The sequence below is a fragment of the Caloenas nicobarica genome, chromosome 8, assembly GCF_036013445.1.
Source record: "Caloenas nicobarica isolate bCalNic1 chromosome 8, bCalNic1.hap1, whole genome shotgun sequence".
Lineage (NCBI taxonomy): Eukaryota > Metazoa > Chordata > Aves > Columbiformes > Columbidae > Caloenas > Caloenas nicobarica.
The window spans coordinates 28,707,827-28,729,421 of record NC_088252.1 but is presented as its reverse complement, the minus strand read 5'-3'; the positions used below and the strand labels follow the sequence as shown (position 1 = coordinate 28,729,421).

The window sequence follows — 21,595 nt, the reverse complement described above, 5'->3', positions numbered from 1 at the left end:
CAGCACACCAACGGTGCGTTCCCGGTCACCCCCCTGTGAGCTGCCGTGCACAGCACACCAACGGTGCGTTCCCGGTCACCCCCCGGTGAGCTGCCGTGCACAGCACGCCAACGGTGCGTTCCCGGTCACCCCGCTGTGAGCTGCCGTGCACAGCACACCAACGGTGCGTTCCCGGTCACCCCCCGGTGAGCTGCCGTGCACAGCACACCAACGGTGCGTTCCCGGTCGCACCCCGGTGAGCTGCCGTGCACAGCACACCAACGGTGCGTTCCCGGTCGCACCCCGGTGAGCTGCCGTGCACAGCACACCAACGGTGCGTTCCCGGTTTCCTGAGCAAAGCGCCTCGGCAGCAGCTGCAAACACGACTGAGCAGGGACGAGTGGTGGGCAGCGGCTGAAATCCTGGGCGTTCAGCAGAAATGGTAGATTGTGCGGCTTGGAGACTTTTTTCACCTCTTCTTCTTGGACTCCAGTGAGATTTGAGGGCACTGTTGCTTTAGTGGTTGTCCGTGTGTTGTGTGAGACCATTGCAGCTCGGTGTGCTCTGCCCCTTAGTGCTGGTCTTGGTACTAAAGAAACCAAATGGCATAATACATGTCAGGGACAACTTGAAATACTTTGTGGAGGATGGAAGGATGCTGGAGGGCTCTGCCTCCGCGTGTGGCAGGACTGTTAAAACACGGTTGCACCACGGAAGGGGCAGAGCGAGGAGGACACTGCGCTGCTGGAGGCACCATCAGATCTGTTTGCAGGCAGTGGCCTGTTTGTCTTTAAATGATAACACTGATAAACATCGGTCAGTTCAATTTGCAGTCGATGTGTCAGACCTTTAACAGAACAAAAACAAAACCAAGAACAACAACCCAACCCAAACCAAAATAACAACAAACCAAACCACCCGACCAAACAAAAAACCACCAAAAAACCCTAAACCGCAACAACAACAAAACCGCAACCCTTGGTGGTTCTGACTGTGACTGACCGAGTGGGAGCCTGGCAACCACTCAATTCGGGCAGCTGCTTCTGAAAAAAAATGTCTTCATGTTAGTGAGCCCATGTTGTTAAACACTTGTATGCTAAGGTTCTGTTCATCCTGTTCTCTTCTTTTTACATGTTTGAGATCCGTTTGTAAAACAAACCGTGGAGAACATTGGTGGTGCATTAAAAAAATGAAACGCTGCAAGGTGATTGCTTTTGCAGAGCCAGTGTTAGTAATGAGAAAATGTAATAAAGGGCCAAAATAAAATGTGTTTCTAAATATTTTAGCTTGGTGTGAGATCATGTGTTCCAAGTATTTCCTGAATTTTTCAGTGCTATATTATTAGCTGGTTTGCTGTTGTACAAAGGCTGCAGGCAAGACTAGTACCAGACAGATGTTTCAGCAGCTTCCAGATGTGAGAGGGTCGCCCTGATGTGTCTTTGACCTGCAACAGCGGATCTGTGTGGGCGCTCACACCCCAGACAGGGAGAGATTTCTAATGAGCTTCATGGAAAGAAAGACTTGTTTTCTGGTGAAATCAGAAATGCAGAACGGAGCAGAAAGCTCTCAGAGGCCAAGGGGACTCACGTGGGGAACAGAGGACGAATAATAGGGGTGTTGTTGGAACAAGCATGTTTAGAGGAAAAAGCTCAGGATTTGGGTTTCTGTTCTGGTTTTCACTGTTTGCAGTCTGTGGTTTCAGCAGGAGACTGAAGCACCTGGTACACGAGCGCCTTGTCCAGCTCAGCCTGCTGTATCTTTTTGTTGTTCTTAGTTCAGCAGTTCACGCATAACTTGATTTCATTGAACTTTTCTCGTATTGTACTTGCTCTATTGCAAGAGGAAATGTGTTAATGAGTGCTTGAAGTTGTTTCTTTTTCAACTCTGTTTCTGGAAATTCCAGTGTAACCAGGTCAGTGATGTGGTTTGGTTTTGGCAGCTGGGCAGTGGCAGTAACTTTGCTCGTGCCGAGCTCTGCAGGTGAACTGGGACCTGTGTGCTGTGAACGTTTCCCTCGCCGCTCTGCCACAAACCATTCGAGTCGTCATCAGGCCATAAAAGTCATGGGGTGGGTCAGGTGAAGTGTAAAACGTTGCGAGGGAAAGTCTGCTATTTTTGTTGTAAAACCGAGTAATTTATTTTCTTTTTTCGCAGGTTCTTTAAGGAACTTGAAGCAAGACATCAGAACAACATCTTTATTGACGATATTAGCGACATAGTTGAGAAGCACGCTTCTTCAACGTTTGATCCCTATGTAAAATACTGCACCAACGAGGTCTATCAGCAGCGAACACTGCAGAAATTGCTGTAAGAATGAATTGAAAACAGGATTGCAAAATCAGCCCTTTTGTAGTGGCAGCGAGGAGCAGGCTGCGGTGCCTGGCGCAACCCTGGGGAAGCGCGTGGTGGCCGCTCCGCTTTCCTCCGCATCGGCCGGTCCCGCTGTGCTCACGTGCTGCGCTCCCTTTCCGCTCGTTATGCCAGTTTAATTAATCGCTGCCAGAGATACTTTCCCTGTGTGTTACGTATGGGTCTGTTTGCACTCACCTTCGTGTATCTGAGACAGAACTACAGGTTTCTAAATGTTAATACTGGTCTTGCACATCTAAATAAATAAAGCTGAAGGTTTAGTTGAGGTGACTCGTTCAAATCACACTTTGTTATTAATTAAATCAAGATTTGTTTAAAATATAGCAACTTCCACAATTCTTTAGTAAAACATACTGTTTCATTCTCTCCCCCCTTTTCCCACCAGAGCCACAAATCCAGCTTTTAAAGAGGTGTTATCACGGATCGAGTCCCATGAAGACTGCCGGAATTTACCGATGATCTCTTTCCTCATCCTTCCCATGCAGAGGGTTACTCGTCTGCCCTTACTGATGGATGTGAGAACAGAGTTATTTTTCTCTTTTTCCTTGATGCATGTTCTTTTAATGTTAACATTCTTTGGTAGTTGATTCGTAGTTCATTCCAGTTGCTTCATATCTTCTTGTACCAGGTACCGGGCTGTAGATACTGGTCTGTCGATTATGAAGTACTGTACAATTTGATTGCTGTGACTGATACCTCCCAATTCGCTATTCAAAAGTTAAATATTTAGACGTTCTAATAGAAAAATTGGACAGTAAATGGTCAAAATTATTCTGAAACCAAGGAGGAAGCTAGCACAGAAATTCTATATAGTGTTAGGATTGGAACTGAACCCTAGAGGATCACGTAGCTGAGGTGAGGGTGCTGCTGCGGGCGGTGGTTCGGGCCCCTGGGTCTGCGGGGTGCTGCTGTGACCCACAGAGCCCCCTGTGCTGATACACTCGGGCTCCCACCGGCGTGGGATGCTCCAAGATGCGACTTCACCCCTTTGATTTCAGTGAACGTGCCTGTAAAATTCTGTATTTGCTACAATCTGTACTGCTCAGTCCTCTGAAGTAACTGACGTTCTATTTCAGACTATTTGTCAGAAAACTCCGAAGGATTCATCCAAATATGAGAACTGTAAGCAAGCTCTGAAAGAAGTGAGCAAGGTATGTTCCTAAAAGCTTAATCTGGATACAGAATTTTTTCTGCTTTGACCGTTTTCCTTCCTAAATTACACTGCTTGCTTCCATCGTTGCAAAAATCCACTGGAAGAAGTGGCCGCTCCTGGTTTTTGTTAGTCACTTGAGAATTAATTTTCATGCTTATTACTCATTTTGTTCACCTGTCTGATGGTGTAGTTGGGCAAACTTACTGTTTGCTGCCAGTCATTCCAACAGAAAGCCATATGGTGAACCACACATACAAAAAAAGCCAAAACACTGTCCTGACAGTAAAGAAAGTCTGAGTATTCTAAGCAAACATAAGCATTCTTTCTGCTTTTATTGTAAGTTAACCAGATCACCTTCTGTCAGTTGTTTTCTTCTCATGATTTTTTTGCCAAAAATCAGTGGTGGAGGAAGAGCACAAATCCATTTCCGTGCAGAGATTATGAATCTCAACAGCACTTCCTTGTACAACAAATATTGGTTCCTTCTATTTGAACCTGAGTTATCAGATTACCATTTTTTTAACTGATAGAAAATTCCAATCTGTTTAATATTCTGGAAACAGAAAACTCTTTAAACAGAACATGATGGTGTGAAAAGAAAACCTAAGGATCTAAGGACTGTATTTTTTTTTGCCTCCAAGATCTCAGAATGTCAGAAACTATAGTGCATCCCAGACCATTGGGAAATGCACAGTACTGGGCATTCTTTATTGAAACAAAAAAAAGATTTCTCTGCACATTGGGACTAGACGTTACCTTGGGCCTTGAACGTACTTGTCTGCGTTAAGGGAAAAATGGATGTTTTCCCTGCATAAATAATGCAAACAAGAAGAGCACTGAAGCATAAGAACTCTAAAATGTTTTAGTTAAGAAAGGTCACTAGGGATTGTTTTTATGCCTAAATTACTGTGTGTTTATTACTTGGGAAAGGATCCTAAAGTTGGCAGCAGGGCAGCGCTGCCAGCGCGGGGGGTTTCTGTAGGGTCAGGGTGTTGTGCACAGTGTTTGGTTATCGAAGGGGCCCGTCGGTGGGTGGGTGATGCGGGCACGGTGGTGCAGGGTCAAGGCAAATGCATTTTCAAGCCTTTCTGCCTCTGTCCCCATTTTTATGTGCTCCCCAGCCCATGCACAGGTTCGGTAAAATGTAGTATGCTTGAAAATGGCATTTGAAAAGGGCACTCGGGGCCACGTTCAGTCTGGGCTTGAAAACATTGTGTGTGACCCAGCCTGAAAACATCAGTTCCTTTCTAAGTGTTGTGTTTCCCCAGAAGTGCGTTTTATAAACAAACTAAAGTTTGTATTACAAATCTCGAGTACATTAAATGTGTTAAATAAATGTCTGGTTTCCAGCTGGTGCGTTTATGCAATGAAGGTGCTCGGAAAATGGAAAGGACAGAAATGATGTACACAATTAACTCCCAACTGGAATTTAAAATCAAGGTATGATGATGATATTTCTGACCGTGAATCATGTAGCATTTCAATAGCTCTGACTGCATGTGAAGTTTTGGTGGGTTCGTTGCCAGCACAAACAAAGCGGATGATTGTGGGCTGTAAGGCTGACGTGACTTTTCCGTCAGCGAGGACAAGTCGATACTCTGGGGCAGCTGGAGCCCTGGGAACTCAGAGAGTAACTAAGGACAGGTACATCTCACCAAGCAGATTCAGCGTCAGCTCGAGGCTTTTCAGGGACAGAGACTGTTGGGATAGATATATTTTAAAGAGAAGAAATTAGTATTAATTACTGAAAAATGAGATATGTCCAGGCTCTGAGTTTATATTTGTGAATTCACCCCTGTCCCTCTTGGAGTGACAGCACCCCGGGATGTCACTCACAGAACAGTTTCATGCTGTTTTCCATAATTGACAGCGATGTGCATGCTGGCCCCGGCACAATTCACACGCAGAACCGCACAGTGCGCGAGCGTTTAACTGGTTGGTAGGTGCTTCCTTCCCTGCGGCCGAGGATGGATGCGCTGGTCCCTGCCCTGTGCTGCTCCGGCGGCTGCTCTGCTGCCCTGCGAGCAGCAGCAACTGAGCCTCTTTTGCTGTATTTTTATGTGGGTTTTTTTCCTTTGTGCATCTTGAAAGAAACCACTTAGAGGTTTAAACTTTATCTGTAGTTGGAGAGCTGGCCAGCTGGCATAGAAAAGGCTGCTTTGGCCACGCTTCAATACATTTTTAAGTTCTGACAGCTTGTCTTATATAGAAAGGAGATGGTATTACACATGATGTACTCTTGGCAATTAAGGAAAACTTAATATTGAAATAAAACCAAGCTGCCTCTGGAATACAGGCAATTAGGTAAATGTGGTGAACTTGCAGTACAGATTAGATGAAGTTTTAGTTCATAGTCAAACAGAAGTTTTTAAAGTACTTTTTGTCTGTAAAACCATCACCATGGTGCTATAATTGTGTTTTACATCCATTATAAATTAGGTGAACTATTTCTGTTCTTGCTCAACCTCACAGAGTGTTCTGGGGTTTTTGTTTAACTTTGTTCTTTTGTTCGATGTAACTGTAGGGTATTTCATGGGAATACAAGCGAAGCTACTCAAATATTGTGTCACTTTTCTACATGGCTAATCTGTAGAATTTGATTTTTAATTAAGATTCAGACGTTTTTGTTCTTAAATTTTTCATCTTTAGCACCAGAAAAGTTGTGATGGTGTTTTGGGGGTGTTAATGTTGGTTTGTTTGGGTTTTTTGTTGGTTTGGTTTGGTTTTTTGTTTTGGTTTGTTTTGGCTGTTTTTTCCAAAGATGCTTTTGTGTTTGTGAATCAACCTGCTCTGTGACTGGTGTGTTCTAGGGCCATCCCGCCCCGTGTCTCTCGGTTTAGTGAAGTCACAAACAGCAGGATGGTGTCACCGTTAGGGCCTGTGAATGATAAACACGCCTTAAACCTCAATAACCTCTGTTTTGTGCTTGTGCTCTTCATGTCTGAGCTTCGAGTGTTTAGTCCACCATTTTTCCCAAAATAGATAGAACTCTGTTATCTGATTTTTTTTTTTTTTAATTTCTGCTTTTGAAGGATTAAAATGTTATTTTTTTGCTTTGTAGCCATTTCCCCTGGTTTCCTCTTCACGGTGGTTGGTGAAAAGGGGTGAATTAACAGCGTATGTAGAAGACACTGGACTTTTTTCTAAAAGAACTTCTAAGCAGCAGGTGTACTTCTTCCTCTTTAACGATGTCCTCATTATCACCAAGAAGAAGAGGTAAGAGCGTACCCAATACCAAATGGCCTTTACCAGCATCCAGCTCCTTGAAGCACAGAGGGACCGTGCTCCGTGTCTGTCGGAATGTCCGTGTGTGTCCGTCGGAATGTCCGTGTCCGTTGCGTTCCTCACCCCGGGAAAGCAAAACCCGGCTTCTGGCTTTGGAGTGACAAAGTTGGTCGCATCCACAGCATTTTTATGTATTTTCTAGATACTTGTGTTTTTGACAGATTGAAGGAGATTAGGAGAGAAGTAAGTGGACCTGGTACCTTTGCAGCATAAAACAAGAGGAAACATGGACTAAACATGTTTTCAGTCCAGTAAACATTCGCAAAGCCATTTCTATGTTCTAATGTGCTGTGTCTGAGAGAGAGTAGCTGAATTCTGAAGTTGTTTGAGTTTCTCCTATTGCTCTATCAGACTGCATTTAGAAATGGGAAATTACTCCTTGTCAAACAGGTTTTATTTTTGGCAAATGCAATTGAAATTCTGAATTGTTAAAACAAATTTGAAAGTTCATCCTTAATGCCTTAGCAAAGGGAGAAGTTTTGGAAGGATCAAGGAGGAGTAATTTTCATTCTCCTCCACGCTTTCCACAGTGGGCTGGTTTTTACAATGAGGTATGGGATACAACTTCTAGCAGTGTCCATTTAAAGTTTTATCACTACATTGGAGGGTAAGTTTAGAATAATCAAATTCAATGGAATTTACATCCTCTGCTGTTAGATAATACTTGATAGATAAACCTTATTCTCGTGGCTAAAAACTGTTTTGAAGAACAATTATTTTGCATATGGGTTGGCCACTTTAAAACATGCCCATCTGTGAAACTTCAAATCCGTAACTGAAATAAATTTTGAGGAATGAGGTATGGTACAAAATCTGGGAAGAAAATGCTAATATTTAAGCAAAGAGAAACCTAAATGAAAATGGAGGGGGAAAATACTGAAGTGAAAGAGTGTTTTTTAATAAAGATGGGAAGAGAAGTGAATAGATTTCTCCCCAGCCACGTTGCTGATGCGAGTGCGTTTCCGAGATTCAGTGTTTGCGAAAGCTTGTGCTGAACTGTCGCTGTGACGGTCCCGAGAAGTCACTGGCAGAGCGTCCCAGTTGTGTCGCCCTTTTTAAACAGCGCCTTTCTTTTCTCATGAGACTGCTCTTAACAGCCTGGCGCTGGTAGCTAAGTAAATGTTTAAGTTGGGAAAACAGTGAAAAAATCTATTATCTGTGTTGTTACATTGTTTATTGGTTTCCTATGTGATGGCTTGTCCAGATTATAAAACACATTTTTATAACAACATATCTTATCCAAACTTTGGGGTTTGATTTATAACAGCTTCCAGCTCTTGGAAGTGGATGTTCCCAGCGGGCCCAGGAGCCCCTGGGTGCCGGTGGCTCTGGGTGTCGCGCTCCCAGGACCCCCAGACGAGTGGATGTGGGTGAGAAGGGCCGACTCCTGCCAGCTCTTACAGAATATTGCAGCTTCTGGTGATCTGTGCTCTCACCCGCCGTGTTCCCATGGACACCACGGCGCTGCACAGAAATATTTGTTGCTAGCTGAGTTTAAATGTTTGTATTTTTACTTGAGCAGTTGCATTTCAGAAGATTCTTAACATTGCACAGAAAAAAATCACTCCTTGCTGCTGTGCTAAAAATACTAATTACTTAGCGCTCCAGTCATGCTGTTTAATCTTCACCCAAAAGTGAATCTCCAGCTCTCCCGTCTGAGCAGTTTGCCATGTGTGCAGAGCCTCAGGCACGCAGCTGGGGGCGGCTCAGTCCTGCCTCAGTAAAGCCCGGCTTGGCGGTGCCTGTCAGGGGAGCCACTGGTCCCGGTAATTCCCGCAGTGCAGCCGGGCCCGGTGTGCGGTGCCGCTCGCGTCCGTGTCGCCGCAACCGTTCCAAACGTCACAATCGTCACTGAAAAACCGCATTTTAAATACGGAGTGAGCACATGTTCCAGGAACCTTTTCCTAATGAGAACTGTTACATTTTAGCTGTAAAAAGATAAAGGGAGCTCTTGTGTTAGTGTATACCCAGGCATGCTCCAGAGTTCTTATGTTGTAATTTTAATGAGACTTCATTAATCATCATAATCTTCGTCAGCTACAATTTCACCTCTTGATAGGAAATTGCAAGGTTTAACTGCTTTCTCTTGCTCATTAAGTAGGTTAAATGGAATTTAGATACCAAAATATCTTCCTTTTTAACGGACACTGTGTGGCTGTATCTCATGCCACTACAAAATGTTTCAGGGGCTTCTGGTTTCCACGTCAGCTCCTGGACAGTCCATTTTTGTGTGGTAATCATGCCGGCTCTGATGGATGTGATGCAGGGTGCAGTTGTTTCATCGCCCTTTGAAGATTTAAGGCAAATGGATACTGAATAATACTCCAGACTGGCCACTGGGATCAGGCCAGGAAGGGATGGGAACTTGTGATGTGTGGCATTTATTCTGAACGAGATTTTGGAGAAGGCTAAAACTCTGTATTTCCTCACTGCTCAACTTTTATTGGGAACCTCCTTCCTGCTCCGTAGTCCTTGCTTGTAGCCCCTTCTGCTGTGTAGACACAATCTGATTTTTTCAGTTTTTTCAAAATAGACTATTTTAATAGCCGTAAAATTTTAATGCGTTACCTTGAAAAGAACAGTCGGTGCAAGTGTGTGTCAGGGCGCCCGAACGCTGCTGGCAAGGCCGGTTGTGCAGCGCGGTGCCCGGGAAGGTGTCGGTTCTCCCCCGCACACGGGCGTACGTGTGGCCCGGGGCGAAGCGCTGGGTGACGCTGCGCTGCCCCACGGCCTCCAGCGCCACCCGGGCCGGTCCCTTGGCGAGAGCTCCAGGGCTCGTCCAGCTCCACAAGAGCATCTGTCTGTTCGGACTCTCTCGGTGGCTTTGGTATGTTAACTTAAAAATGTGTGACTCCTCTGCAAAGACCCGAGTGTAGCCTGACTCTAAGGAACCTAAACATTCATGCATTATTCTTTCAGCTTTGTGGTAGTTTTTTACCCTTCTGTTTCATTCTCTTTGCTCCTTTTTTGGCCTCTTTTCTTTTTTCACCATTCTGGCCGTGGCATCCAGCACAGGAGCCTGTGCTGACGCTGCTGTTTGAAGGCAGCATTCTCACATAAGGAGTAACACGCAACATAAGTTCCACAAAGTATGATGAAATTAGTGCTTAATTAAACGCAGAATACTTAGTGTAAGTACACATACCACTTTTATGTTCACACGTATGTCCTTGTGCTGAGTTTGCAGGTTTGTCCCTGTTGGAGCCGCAGCGCTGGGTGTATCGGAGCTCCCTGCCCCGCTGATGCGCGGTGGGGCCGCAGCTCCCGCTGGACACACTTTCCAGCTGCCCCAGGCCGGGACAGGCTCCAGAGGAGCTGGTTTCTCTGGTGCCTTCTGCAGGCTGCAATCATACACTGTGGCGATATTCTGCTAAAACCAGAACACAGCTAGCTTTGGACTCTGCCAAAGGCAAATGCTTCCTTCTGTTCCACATGCCCGCCTGGGACCACAGAGATCTGGTTACATATTTTAGTTATTAATGCTCAAAGCTGCTGTGAGCGAGCTCTGTGTTCTGCAGAGCTCAGGGGAACTCCAGAATTAATGAAGTTTTGTCATATACAGCTAAGAAGCTGCTTTATCCAGATATTCAGAAAATCCACCAGGTTACATCCAGAGTGCTTTTAGAGGATCGCAGGTGAACTCCAGAGAGGCTTTTATTTTTGAATGAGTGTACATTTATTGAATATTCTGTTGTCCATAATCCCCTAAGGATACCACTGGGACCCTGTCTGTTTTAATGGCTCTGAGCCCCGTCAGGCGGTGGAATGCAGCTGGAGTTCGTACCCTGAAGTGGCCCTGAGGGTCAGCGCTGCTCGGAATGTTCCCTGTTCACCTGCCCGCAGAGCCGGGGCTGTTCTGCAGGTGCGGGGGGGTTGTAACTGAAGGCACGCACATGTGCGAAGGAACTTCTGTGCGACACTGAGGATGTCAGAGCAGCACGGCTGGAAAGAGAAAAGCAAACAGGGAGACTGACCGTGTGCTTTCTGTTCAAGTGCAGGTGGCCTGGAACAGCTGATATTGCACCAGTAGATACTTGGTCTTCATCAAAGTGCCTCTAAAATCTGCAGGCGTTCCCTGCAAAGCGTTCTAAAATAGTCCTGTTGTTTCATGTTCCAAACCTGAAAAAAACTTCAGCAAAGGAGATCAATTCTAAATTGAAAATGAATGTTGCCTTGTTGGATTACCTGAGCGCAGTAATTTTAAAGGAGGTGTTAAATCCTTCCCGTTACTCGGCTGCCCGAGGTTTCCCGGCCGTCCCTCTGCTCAGCACGTTCGTGTCTGGGAAGGGCAGAGCTGTGGGCATCACCGTGGCGCGGGGCCGAAACCTTGAGAGCCGTGCGGGAGCTTCGCATCGGACTGTTCTGTTGAATGGAGAGAAGAAACAGGAAGGATTTGTAGAGGTTTTTCTCCATTGATTAATTAGTAAGGAGTGCCTTTATTATTAGTTATGCAAATGTATAGACTGCAGTATGTGTAGACTACTCTTCAGATGCAGGATTCCCGGAGAACTCCAGCAGCCCCCTCGCTGCCTTTGCCGGTTCTGCCCCTGGCCAAGCGCAGGGATTGCTCAGACTAAACTACTGACCTGACTTCTTTAAAAAAACAAACCGAAACCAACCAAAGACCCCTCAAACCACAGCAGAACAAAAACCACCACCTACCCCACACCAAACAAACCTTTTTTGTTTTGTATTATTTATTTTAAGAGGGAGAGTCAGATAACTATTAGACATGAAAGTTTTTTCTTTTTCCATAGGAACCCTCAACTGCTACAGCTGTCACTTGAAAGAGCTGTCCTCAAGTGGCCAGTAGCATCTTTTTGTAGATCAGTGAATTCGTTTGAATCTAGAGCTGGATTCAGGGGCCTCTGCTCCCTCCCGTCTTCAGGCACCTCCACTTTTCTGCAGCAGGACACTCACAATAAGCCGCAGTTCGTTATGTTTCGGGGAAGAGCTGTGTGCACCCTTCCCAAAAGATAAGGACGTACAGAACACATCTGAATTGAGATGCTTTTTAGCGTCCATGTGTTATTCGTGCAGAAATTAAAACTTAGCTTTCCATATGCTGAAATATTGAAGATTCTCCCAGCTTCTCAGTGTGCTCATGTTACATTCCTTTAATTAGAACAAAACCTATTTGTAATCTGTATTTTTTCTACTTTGGGACCCAAGAAGTCATGTGTAATAGCATCATTAACCTGGCTTCATTTTTACAGATGCTTTGCTGCTTCCATCTTGTTTCACATATTTTTTTAATTTTTTTTTTTTTTTTTTTTTACTCTAAACATGGAAACAACAGCCTGCTCAAAAGCGAGGTTAATCAAAACTGTGGAGAGTTTTTAAGGCTATTTTAAGTTCTTGCAGCAGTGCTCTGGCAAGTTCTGGTACGTTTGTGCCTTTGTCAGTGGTACCTGAATGGGGAGCTGTGATTTCACCCCTCCGAGCGGAAACCAGCAGCAGATTGTGGGGGATTGTTGGTGCCATTTTGAGACTTGGAGAAAAAGAAACAGGGAAGTGTTCTGTCTGCTGAGGAAATACAGTGATTTCAATCCTCCCAAGGCTGTTTGTCATTGCCTCTGCTTCCCTTTAAAGCGCCCGAGCTCCTCACCAGCAGATGAGAAGAAAAGTGCTTGGGAGAAGGGAGGAGGATGATCAGTTCCATCAGGGTCATGTTCCGTGGGGATTGTTTCAGAATGTACAAAGCTGTACTGCAAAAAAACCCATTGCAAGTATTTAATTCACAGAACGAAAGTAAAAACATACCCCACTGTTGAAACAAGAACGTTGTTTTTACACTAGACATACAGGCAGAAACTATTAATGCCCAAAAATCCACAGATACAGTATGATCTGTAAACCTGTTGTCACTTGAATAGAGAAATTCTTGCAATGCTGTATGAGTCACGGCGATCAGCAAGTTGTGTTTCAGCAATTCTTTTTCTGTAGGATTAAACCCAAGAATTATAAAGACCATTCTATCAGCTACTGAGGTGTCTGCAGGTGTTTTCCTGACGGTTCACGAAATGGGTACAATATATCCCAACAGACTGAAGTCATCAGCTCCATTTTCTTACACCAGTTGATGAACCACAATTGCACCTGCCAGAAAGGGGAATGTCCCCGCCGGGGGTTCAGGGGCTTCAGCTCCAGGTGGTTGGGATTTGATTTCTCGGTTCAGTGCTCGGGTTTCTGTGTGTCTCTGGCAGGAAAATTAATCTTCTCAAGTATTTTTTCAATGTAAAGTATTTTCATGAACCATAGCAGTGTGAAGCTTTCGCATAGCTTTTCATTGCTTGAGACTGGGGTATAAATAGATTTTACTTTAAGGTGGAGTATGTGTAGTTGCACCTTAGAATTGGATGTATTTGATGTACTGCAAAATGTGACAAATGCAGCAGGATTTGGGCAAGGAGGGAGAACTGCCTTTGTGCCCACACAAGCAGGTTTCTTCTAGCTTGTTGTACCAGTGTAGGACCCTAAATCTGAAAAACTCTACAAGCGTACATGAAATCGTGGGGGAATTAGTTTATCGGTGTTCTGGGTTGCTGCTATAACCTGGTAAACTTGGGAGTGCATGTAAGACAATTCTGGGAAATACGCTCACAAGCTTCAGTGGAATCAAAAGGCCTTTTCAGCTGGCTGCTGGTTCCTTGTCATCAGCTGCTAGTTCTTGATTAAGCGATGTAGATTCTTGTAACTGTTTCTTTGGTGATGTCTCATGACTTTAAGAATTTGGAAGTGCACCATTATTTTCCCTTGAACAGAAGATGTTTTCAGCGTTGCCCGGGTACGCCCGAGTGGCAGAGCCGGTACTTGCGCTGTCTGAGCGGGGACGCGGCTGCGGGGCGGCTGTTGCAGCCCGTGCCGTCGGTGCAGCGGGCTGGAGCGGGGCTGCGGCAGCTGCTCCTGCCGCTGTACGGGACAGCAGAAGCGCTTCGGAGGTTTTCTGTTGTCGGTCTCAAACGTGGTGTTGTCGTGTCAGCGGAGTTTTATCCACCTCTCCCCCCACATCCCAACCGTAAGGGAAGCAAAGCTTCTGACTTGCTTGATTTCTTAGAATTCTTTGTAGTCACACGTGGGAAGTTATTAAACACATGCAGCAATCTGTGTTGATATTACTTAGAGCTGGTGTATTTGTTTACAAAGTACTTTCTGAAAGGTAAGTTGTGCAGTGCATTTCGCCAGACCCATTGTGTTTGACGAGCCTTTGCCCATTTTTGAAATTCACAGTTAATTCAGGTTATGTTTCAGAATATTGTAAAGTAGTTTTTGGACTAGACTGTCTACACGCAGATGGACAGGGAGTACAGGTGATTATCCTGCATTTAAAATAACAATCAAGAGTGTTTATCTGGAAGCAGTATACATCCCTGTAGTTTACAGGCACAGGGAAAGGAAGCTACTTCCTTTTCCCTATAAAATTCTAAAATTAAGATCTGTTGTTCATTTGAAGCTACAGAAGAAAAAAAACAGCACAATTCTACACAACTACTGTGCCTGTTTTCAAATTTCATGGAGTTAAGTTGAATTTACACCCTCTCAAGGACACCAAAGTAATTTAACTGGGTCACTAAATGAAATTCCACAGGCTTTAAAAACTGACATAATTTACATTTCGGAAAATCGGTAGTCATGAAAACAAATGGAAAATATTAAGATCTGAGGCGTAAGAAGAATTGTGCTATACTGCATAGTAAAAAGTGGATTCTGTGACTTGAGTTTGCCTCCACTTAGTGGAAAATCAAGCATTAACCTTTTTTCCTCTTGTCTTTGTTGCGCAGCGAGGAGAGTTACAACGTCACGGACTACGCCCTGCGGGAGCAGCTGGCGGTGCAGCCGTGCGCCGAGGACGCGGCGCTGGCGCCGGCACGCAACGCGGCGGCGCTGGCCCCGGCGGCGCTGGCCCCCGCGGCGCTGTCCTCGGCGGCGCGGCAGAGCGTGGCCCAGCTCTTCAGGCTGCTGGTGCGCAGCAACCACGCCGGGGACAGCGTGGAGCTGCTCCTGGGCGCCGACACGCAGTGAGTGCACCCTGACCGCTTCTCTGTCCTTGAGCTCGTGGTGCAGGAATAATGGAAAATGGAACTCGTGTGCTGGAATTCTATAAACTTGGGTATCTGTTATTACATGCTATTTTGGCTATTAAGGCCAAGAATTGCAATGCCATAGAGATGGCCAGGCCCCCGGTCAGGGGTTACTGGATCCTCTCTAGTCCTTATTGGTGAGGCAAACGAGGGCTTCAGGACAGATACTTAAGCAGTTTGGATTTCTTGGGGTTTAGAGGGGTTCTGGAAGGAATTTCCGTGGCAAACCTGGGGCCGGACTTCAGTTCTCAGAGGTGTCTTAGAGGAGTATTTAAAAGACATGGTACTCCTGCTACAACAAACCCAGGGATGACTCAGGTACTCAGAACCTTCCATCTGGCAATATGTCATCATTAGATTGTGTTTATTTAACACTTGCATTATGTGGCAGAACTTCCATTTCTTTTTTTTTTTTTTTTTTTTTTTTTTTTTTTTACACCGCAATATCACTTAGGTTGTAAATGACTTAAATGCAATGGAAGTTCTGTGCTGGTTTGTTCTTTGTTGGTTTGAAGTATCTTGTTCTAACTGTCAGTTCTTTGAGCAGTTTGTGCTTATAGCCTGTAGTCTGTAGAGCACGGTATTAGGAGGAAGCGGGCACAGGCAGAACGGTGGTAGCAGGCAAACGTTGTTGGGGTCTGAATGCAGAATGCTCCTGTCCCGGAGCAGCCATTAGTGAGTTATTAATTAGAATACAACGGCTGGCTGGTGCAGAAGTGAGAACAGCCCTGCTGAGCTGCGCGGGACAGACGCGCGCCTTGTTCTGGCGCCGCTTGGAGCGTTCTGCTTTAGAAACAGCAACAACAAGCGTCTTGTTCTTGCGGCGCGCGTCCCCGAGCCGTCGGGTGCCCGCACACAAGCGAAGGGTTTTATCTGTTGGGGTGGAAGCTGGAGGCGGGTACAGGACATGGAACAGAGTCCTCCAGACTTCCCAGCCTGGAAAACTTCACAGTTTTAGGTTTGCTTTCAAAGTTTAGAATAACCCTGAAAGAAACTACAGATCATGAATGATTTCTATTAAAGATCTCATTATAAAGTGAGATGATTCAGACTTGTTTGGAAAGGCATTTTTATTGGGAAAAAATGCAATGCATTTGTAGTCGTCTGGGCTTCTTATCAAAAGACAGTTTGTTCTGCAGATTTATTATTGATTTGCTATATACTGTTTGTAATATAAATAGCAGTCTAGCAGATTATCACTCAAAGGAACAGATCTGGAAAATAATGACTTCATTTGAAACTTACCTATATTTATGGAGTATTATCATGTATCCCAAAGGGACAGAAAACTTGTCACTTCACCTCGGGCGGGATGGGAAGGGATGTGCAGTTGGAAGCCCAAGCTGGATGGTTTGAAGTGCTTATTGAGGAGAATTTTGCACACGGAAAACCTCAGTGTTCTCACTGACGCAGATTTCCAGCACAGTTTGCTGATGTTTTGTCGCTTTATGTGGTGTGTGGTTCCCGAGTACAAAAGTATCTGTGTTAGGAACTTTATATTGTCCTGTGAATAAGGCACAAAACACACGGTATAAACAGATTATGAAGAAATATATATTTAAATGTGGAGATGGTCTGGCGTTATCCCATTTTTCTCAGAGTTGTCTGAAAGAAATGTAGTTTTCCTGTTAAGAACGGGTTGCAAGGAAAGGAAAATAACACCAGTTTCTAAAAAAAGGCCAGAAAGTTAAGCTCATGCAAAATTGTGTATAAACTTTCTTGTTTTGGTGGAAACACAAGTTTAGTACCACCTGCTTTTAATGACTGAAATGTCTAAAGTAGCCCGTGTGGTAGTTTTGGCCACTGGTAGGAGATCAACAGGTATCAGATGTCAGGAGGATGTGCAGTAGTTTCATCTTTGAGAAAGAATAGATGTCAGGGATTTTTTTTTCTTTAAATCACATTTTCTTATTAAATGCCAATAAACCAGTACCTATATTTCTATTCAAGATAATCAGCGGGATATCTTCCCCGTTCTGAATGCTCAGACTTCATTTCGATGCGTTGCGGCCGGGCCCCCGCGCTGACCCCCGGCGCGCGCTCCGCAGGAACGTCGCGCTCGGACGCCGCCGGAGGCACCGCAGGGCTGTTTCCAAACTGCATCTTCTGCTTTCAGGTGGTTCTGATTTTTGACAAAATCAGGTCTTGGCAGAATGCAGATGTTTCCCATTATTTTTAGTTAAAACCCGAAGTTATCCAAAGATAGCAACAAACCTTTATCTTAGGGGAAGGGGAATAAGAAAATTCCACCCTGCGACTCCCTCGGTGTTATTCTAATGGTTCTGATAGCAAAGCCCTTCAACAAATGTGAGATAAAATCTGTTTTCATTGAAATGTTGGGTTTGGGAATCAAGTTCAAATTTTTATTTGCAAAAATTCTAAGTTACAATCATTAAGTTGTTATAGCTCAGCCATTAACAGGTGATTTAGGATTAGTTTTCTTTCCCTTTACTGCCCAACATCACTTTAGCTTGTTCCACTCCCTTCCAAAATCAGTTGTCAGTAATTTGCACTTCTGTGATTTATTGTGTAGCACTTAGAACCTCGATAATTTGTTTGCTCTCCTCTGAAATACCAACACATGTAATCTGAGATGGATTCTGTATTTCCTAGTTTATAGAAGGTGAGATTCACTGACTAGTTGAGGCCTCCAGCGGGTCCCTGGTTATTTGTGCTGGCTCTCGGGTTCTTTGAGTCCCACAGCTGCAAACGGGACTGCGTGGTGGGGTGGTGCTTCCGTTTGCTTGGTGCTTTTTGGTTTGTTTTTTTCATGCTAAGTGCATGTTACAGCTAGTTCTTACAGGCAACCTGTGGTACTGTATATTAAAATTGTTGTATTACATTTATCAGATGCTTTGTACATTAGATAGATTTTGGTTTTAATAAGGTTACTAAGAAGTACTAGTTACAGACACTAGTGGAGAAGTTTATCTGCATTACTTAAAAATAATTAAAGGTATACGAGACATCAAGCTGGTAGCATGTAAGCTTTTTTTTTCTAATCGAACATGTTTAAAATAGTTTAATATGTTTGAATAATATATTACTAGAAGTCGTATCAAACTTCTGGCCATATTTCGAGAGAGGAGAAAGGAAGTTTTGGGTTGTCTTCTTTATCCAAACGAGGAAAAACTTAAATAATCTTGAAAGGGGGAGTAGCCTCGACCCTGATCAAGAGCTCGAGTTGCGAAGCTGAGTTTTGTGTTTGGATTTGCAGGAGCGACAGAGCGCGGTGGATCACGGCGCTGGGGCAGGACCGGCCCGGGCAGGACACGGACCGGACCAGTAAGTGCCGCCTGACCCGTGTGCGAGCGGACAGGGGCCGGGCGGCGCGCCGCCTCGTTCCGCACTCTGATGCCCTTGGCAGCCATTACCACTCGTTTCTCGGTTGTCTCAGGCTGTTAAGCAGAACTGCAAAGCCCCTTCCCTTGTATGTTTATCCCATGTTTTTGTGTAATTACTCAGGTATGAAGCCATCTGCATAATTTGCTGCTTCCTTTGGGTTTTTCTTTTTTGAGGGGTGTATAGTCTAGAATGGAATTTTTTAGAATAAATTACATACATATTTTAATAAAAGATACGCTGTTATGTGAATTGTTTAATTCAGCCTGGCTTGTTTCTTCCCCAGCTTTGACTCAGGTAGAGATCATCAGAACTTACACAGCGAAGCAGTCAGATGAACTCTCTCTTCAAGTTGCGGACGTCGTTTTGGTTTATCAAAAAGTAAATGACGGTGAGTGAGAATTTTGCTGTTAGTAACCATCTGTCAGCACTGCAGGTGAATCCAGCTAGAAAAATGTGTTTCTTAATAGCACTGGCCATACAATGAATAAAGGTTGAGCTTCCAAGAAAAACCTGAGCACTTGTGTTGGGGTTTCTGAAGGGCAGCCCATGTGCAGTCACTCATCGCCTCTCAGATGATATCATCGATACAGGTAAAGAGCTGCAGCAGCTGTGTGCTGGCTGGTTTTGACATGAGACGTGTCGACAAATAGGAAACTGAATTCTACCTAAAAACACAGAGCTCAGAGGTTTTAATTAGTAAGTTTGTCCGAGTAAGAGAAACAGACATTATTACCCGTGCCGCGAAGTGTGTCACTGCCCGCTGAGTACGGCGGCTGGCGCAGTGGGTTTGCTCGAGTTTTCTACAGCATCAAGTACCCTGAGATTAAAATCGGTTCTTGCCTGGACACGCATGTGATTTGACCAGTATCTCCAGACTCAGGGATGCTTGAAGCACTAAGTCCTCACGATGTTATTCTACATTAGAAATGAAATCCAAGATCCTATCAACTGTGCTGCATTGCTTCCTTCAGACTGCAATTATAGTATATTCTTTATATTATTCCAAACAATATATTTGAATTACATTATAAATATCTATCACACTTGTTTCATATAATATTTATTTTTACATACTATTTTGTTCTGCCCATACAAAAAACCAATCTGCTGAGCCTATCTTAATCTGGTGCTTTGTTCACTACACAGGCAAAATATCACATATGTGAGGACTAAGTGCACCACACACAGTTCTGACAAAGTATCTTTATCATGACTTGAAAAGGTTCGTTATTCCTTGTCTGTTCCCTCCTGCAGGTTGGTACGAAGGGGAACGGCTGCGGGATGGCGAAAGAGGTTGGTTTCCCATGGAGTGCGCTAAAGAAATCACGTGTCGTGCCACGCTCGACAAGAACATGGAACGGATGGGACGTTTACTGGGACTTGAAACCAACGTGTAGCCTGGTTTTGCTCCTCCATCCTGCACTACAGGATTTGCACTAACTGCTGGCAGCGGGCACGGCTGCACGCCCACGGCGCTCGCATGGAGGTGTGGGGGCACCAGCACAAAGAATCTCGTGACAGAGCACTGATATTTCACATACTGATCTGGCTCAATCAGCAGCAGATTTTAACTAGTTTCTTAGGCACTGTGTCAAAATCTGTGTGTTACCTGAGTGAGAATAGCCAAGCCTGTAATGGATAAAGGTCTCCTTGTCCAGCGCAAACCCAGGGTCAGCCCAGGCTTTGTAAGAAGTAATCGGCTCTCTAATCCATGCCAGCCAAGCTGGCAGCGGCTCCAGAGCAGGATGCAGAGCGGTGCCTCCCGTGGTGCTCCAAGACCGCACAATTCGCATTCACGCGGCTCAGACTTTTTCTCCTTCTCGTGCTGCCGTGGTGAAAGGGTTTCTGAAGGTGAGAAAGAGGTACCCAACTCTGCGAAACAGGCGATGTCGATTAGCCCACTCTCAGATCAATAGGTAACAGCCCCCAGAGGCTCTGACAGCGCTGGGCCCTCGCTTGGAGCAGCTGGCGCTGCTGCAGAGACTCCTCACACTCGCACCATGCACAGCGCTGCAAGCTCCGTGCAGCTGCAGTTTAGCTTTGGAATTGCACAGGAAAAAAACAACCACTTAATGTTGTGTGAACACAATGCACTCAACACAAAGTAAATTTCAGTGCATCTTTTCTGTATATAGCTGTGACAGTTTGTATTATAAAAACCTTCACCTTCTTAAGGACCAGCTGACACCTCAGCGGGTAGAACACGTGTTCAATAAAAATGAGGGAAAAACGTGTAGTACAAGGCTCTGCTTTGTTCATTCCCTGTCTTTTTAAAAGGGGCTGTATGTTTTATATACTGTAATATGTTGATTTGTGAATGAATTGGATGTTTATAAAGATGTAGCTCTGTAACAATTTCAAATATATTAGGATGGCAATAATTTTGTACAAAAATACTTACCTTGGCAGTCTTGACATTGGTTATACAGCCTTGTAAATTAATTTATAAGTGGACTGATAAAATAGTAATGAGAGAAACTGTAAATTGAACAAAATACTTATTTAACATAGTGAAAATACTGCTAATAAATTTTAACCAATTTTATTGTACACAGGCAGATGTTTAACACATAACTGAATGTATAAATCCAGAGATTAATGTTATTCAGATTTTTTTAATACATTGTATGTATTTTTCATACCTAGTTTTTCCAAAAATGCTGTAATGGTTTTTTAAAGACATTTTTCACTTTTCCTATTGTTAGACACAGTTCTTCAGGAATTAAAGACTTCTATGATTTTATAGGACAACAATCAATAAAATACTTTTAAATCTTTACTAAAAAAAAGCTTTAGTTTTTCTTTAAGAAATACTGTTAAACTGCAAGTTGTTCATGTCATTCTTGTCAAAGAAATCACATCTGTAACCTGCGGCATTTTAAATTTTCTGTTCTGTAAAGATAAATAGCATCATCCTGTGTCCTACCTCATCTGTCACAGATCCAGTTTACAGCAATGCCCATGAAGTTGGAGCAATTGCATCAAATACAGGCCTAGGAGAGCAGCTCGTGTCTCAGTTAGAGACTAAACCAGCCAAGGATAAAAGGTTCTTCAAGGATCTGCGCTTTGTGTAGTGGAGTCGGAAGGGACCCGCAACAGCCACCTGGTCCAAGCCGTACAGGGCTTGTCCAAGCCCATTGTCCAAGCCCATTGTCCACATCCAACACTGATGGGCTTGTGGTATCTGGGGAGTCTGTCTGTCTGCCCCCCCGCACCACACCCGAACAGAGAATCAAAATTTAAAAGAAAGGGGGCTTTTTGGTGAGCTCCTCAAACAGCACTTCCGAAGGGCAGTGAGCTTTCCAGGGAAGCAGCTGATGCCACCTGTTTTCTAAGCTACACACTTCATTCTGTGCTACATAATTCCCCCATGCACAGAAAT

At 44.4% G+C, this 21,595-nt stretch overlaps 1 protein-coding gene across 2 annotated transcripts in view; it reads left to right on the top strand.

Moving 5' to 3' along the window:
- The window catches only part of ARHGEF26 (Rho guanine nucleotide exchange factor 26), a 48,586-nt gene extending 27,761 nt beyond the window's left edge, over positions 1-20,825 (top strand). For both annotated transcript variants that reach the window (XM_065639814.1, XM_065639813.1), the window contains 9 exons: positions 2,134-2,286; positions 2,735-2,864; positions 3,426-3,500; positions 4,853-4,942; positions 6,564-6,718; positions 14,569-14,805; positions 18,086-18,153; positions 18,497-18,601; positions 19,468-20,825. In XM_065639814.1, coding sequence (XP_065495886.1) covers positions 2,134-2,286; positions 2,735-2,864; positions 3,426-3,500; positions 4,853-4,942; positions 6,564-6,718; positions 14,569-14,805; positions 18,086-18,153; positions 18,497-18,601; positions 19,468-19,610 — 1,156 coding nt within the window. In that variant the 3' untranslated portion in view covers positions 19,611-20,825. The remainder of the gene's footprint in view (positions 1-2,133; positions 2,287-2,734; positions 2,865-3,425; positions 3,501-4,852; positions 4,943-6,563; positions 6,719-14,568; positions 14,806-18,085; positions 18,154-18,496; positions 18,602-19,467) is intronic.
- The last annotated feature ends 770 nt before the right edge of the window (positions 20,826-21,595 follow it).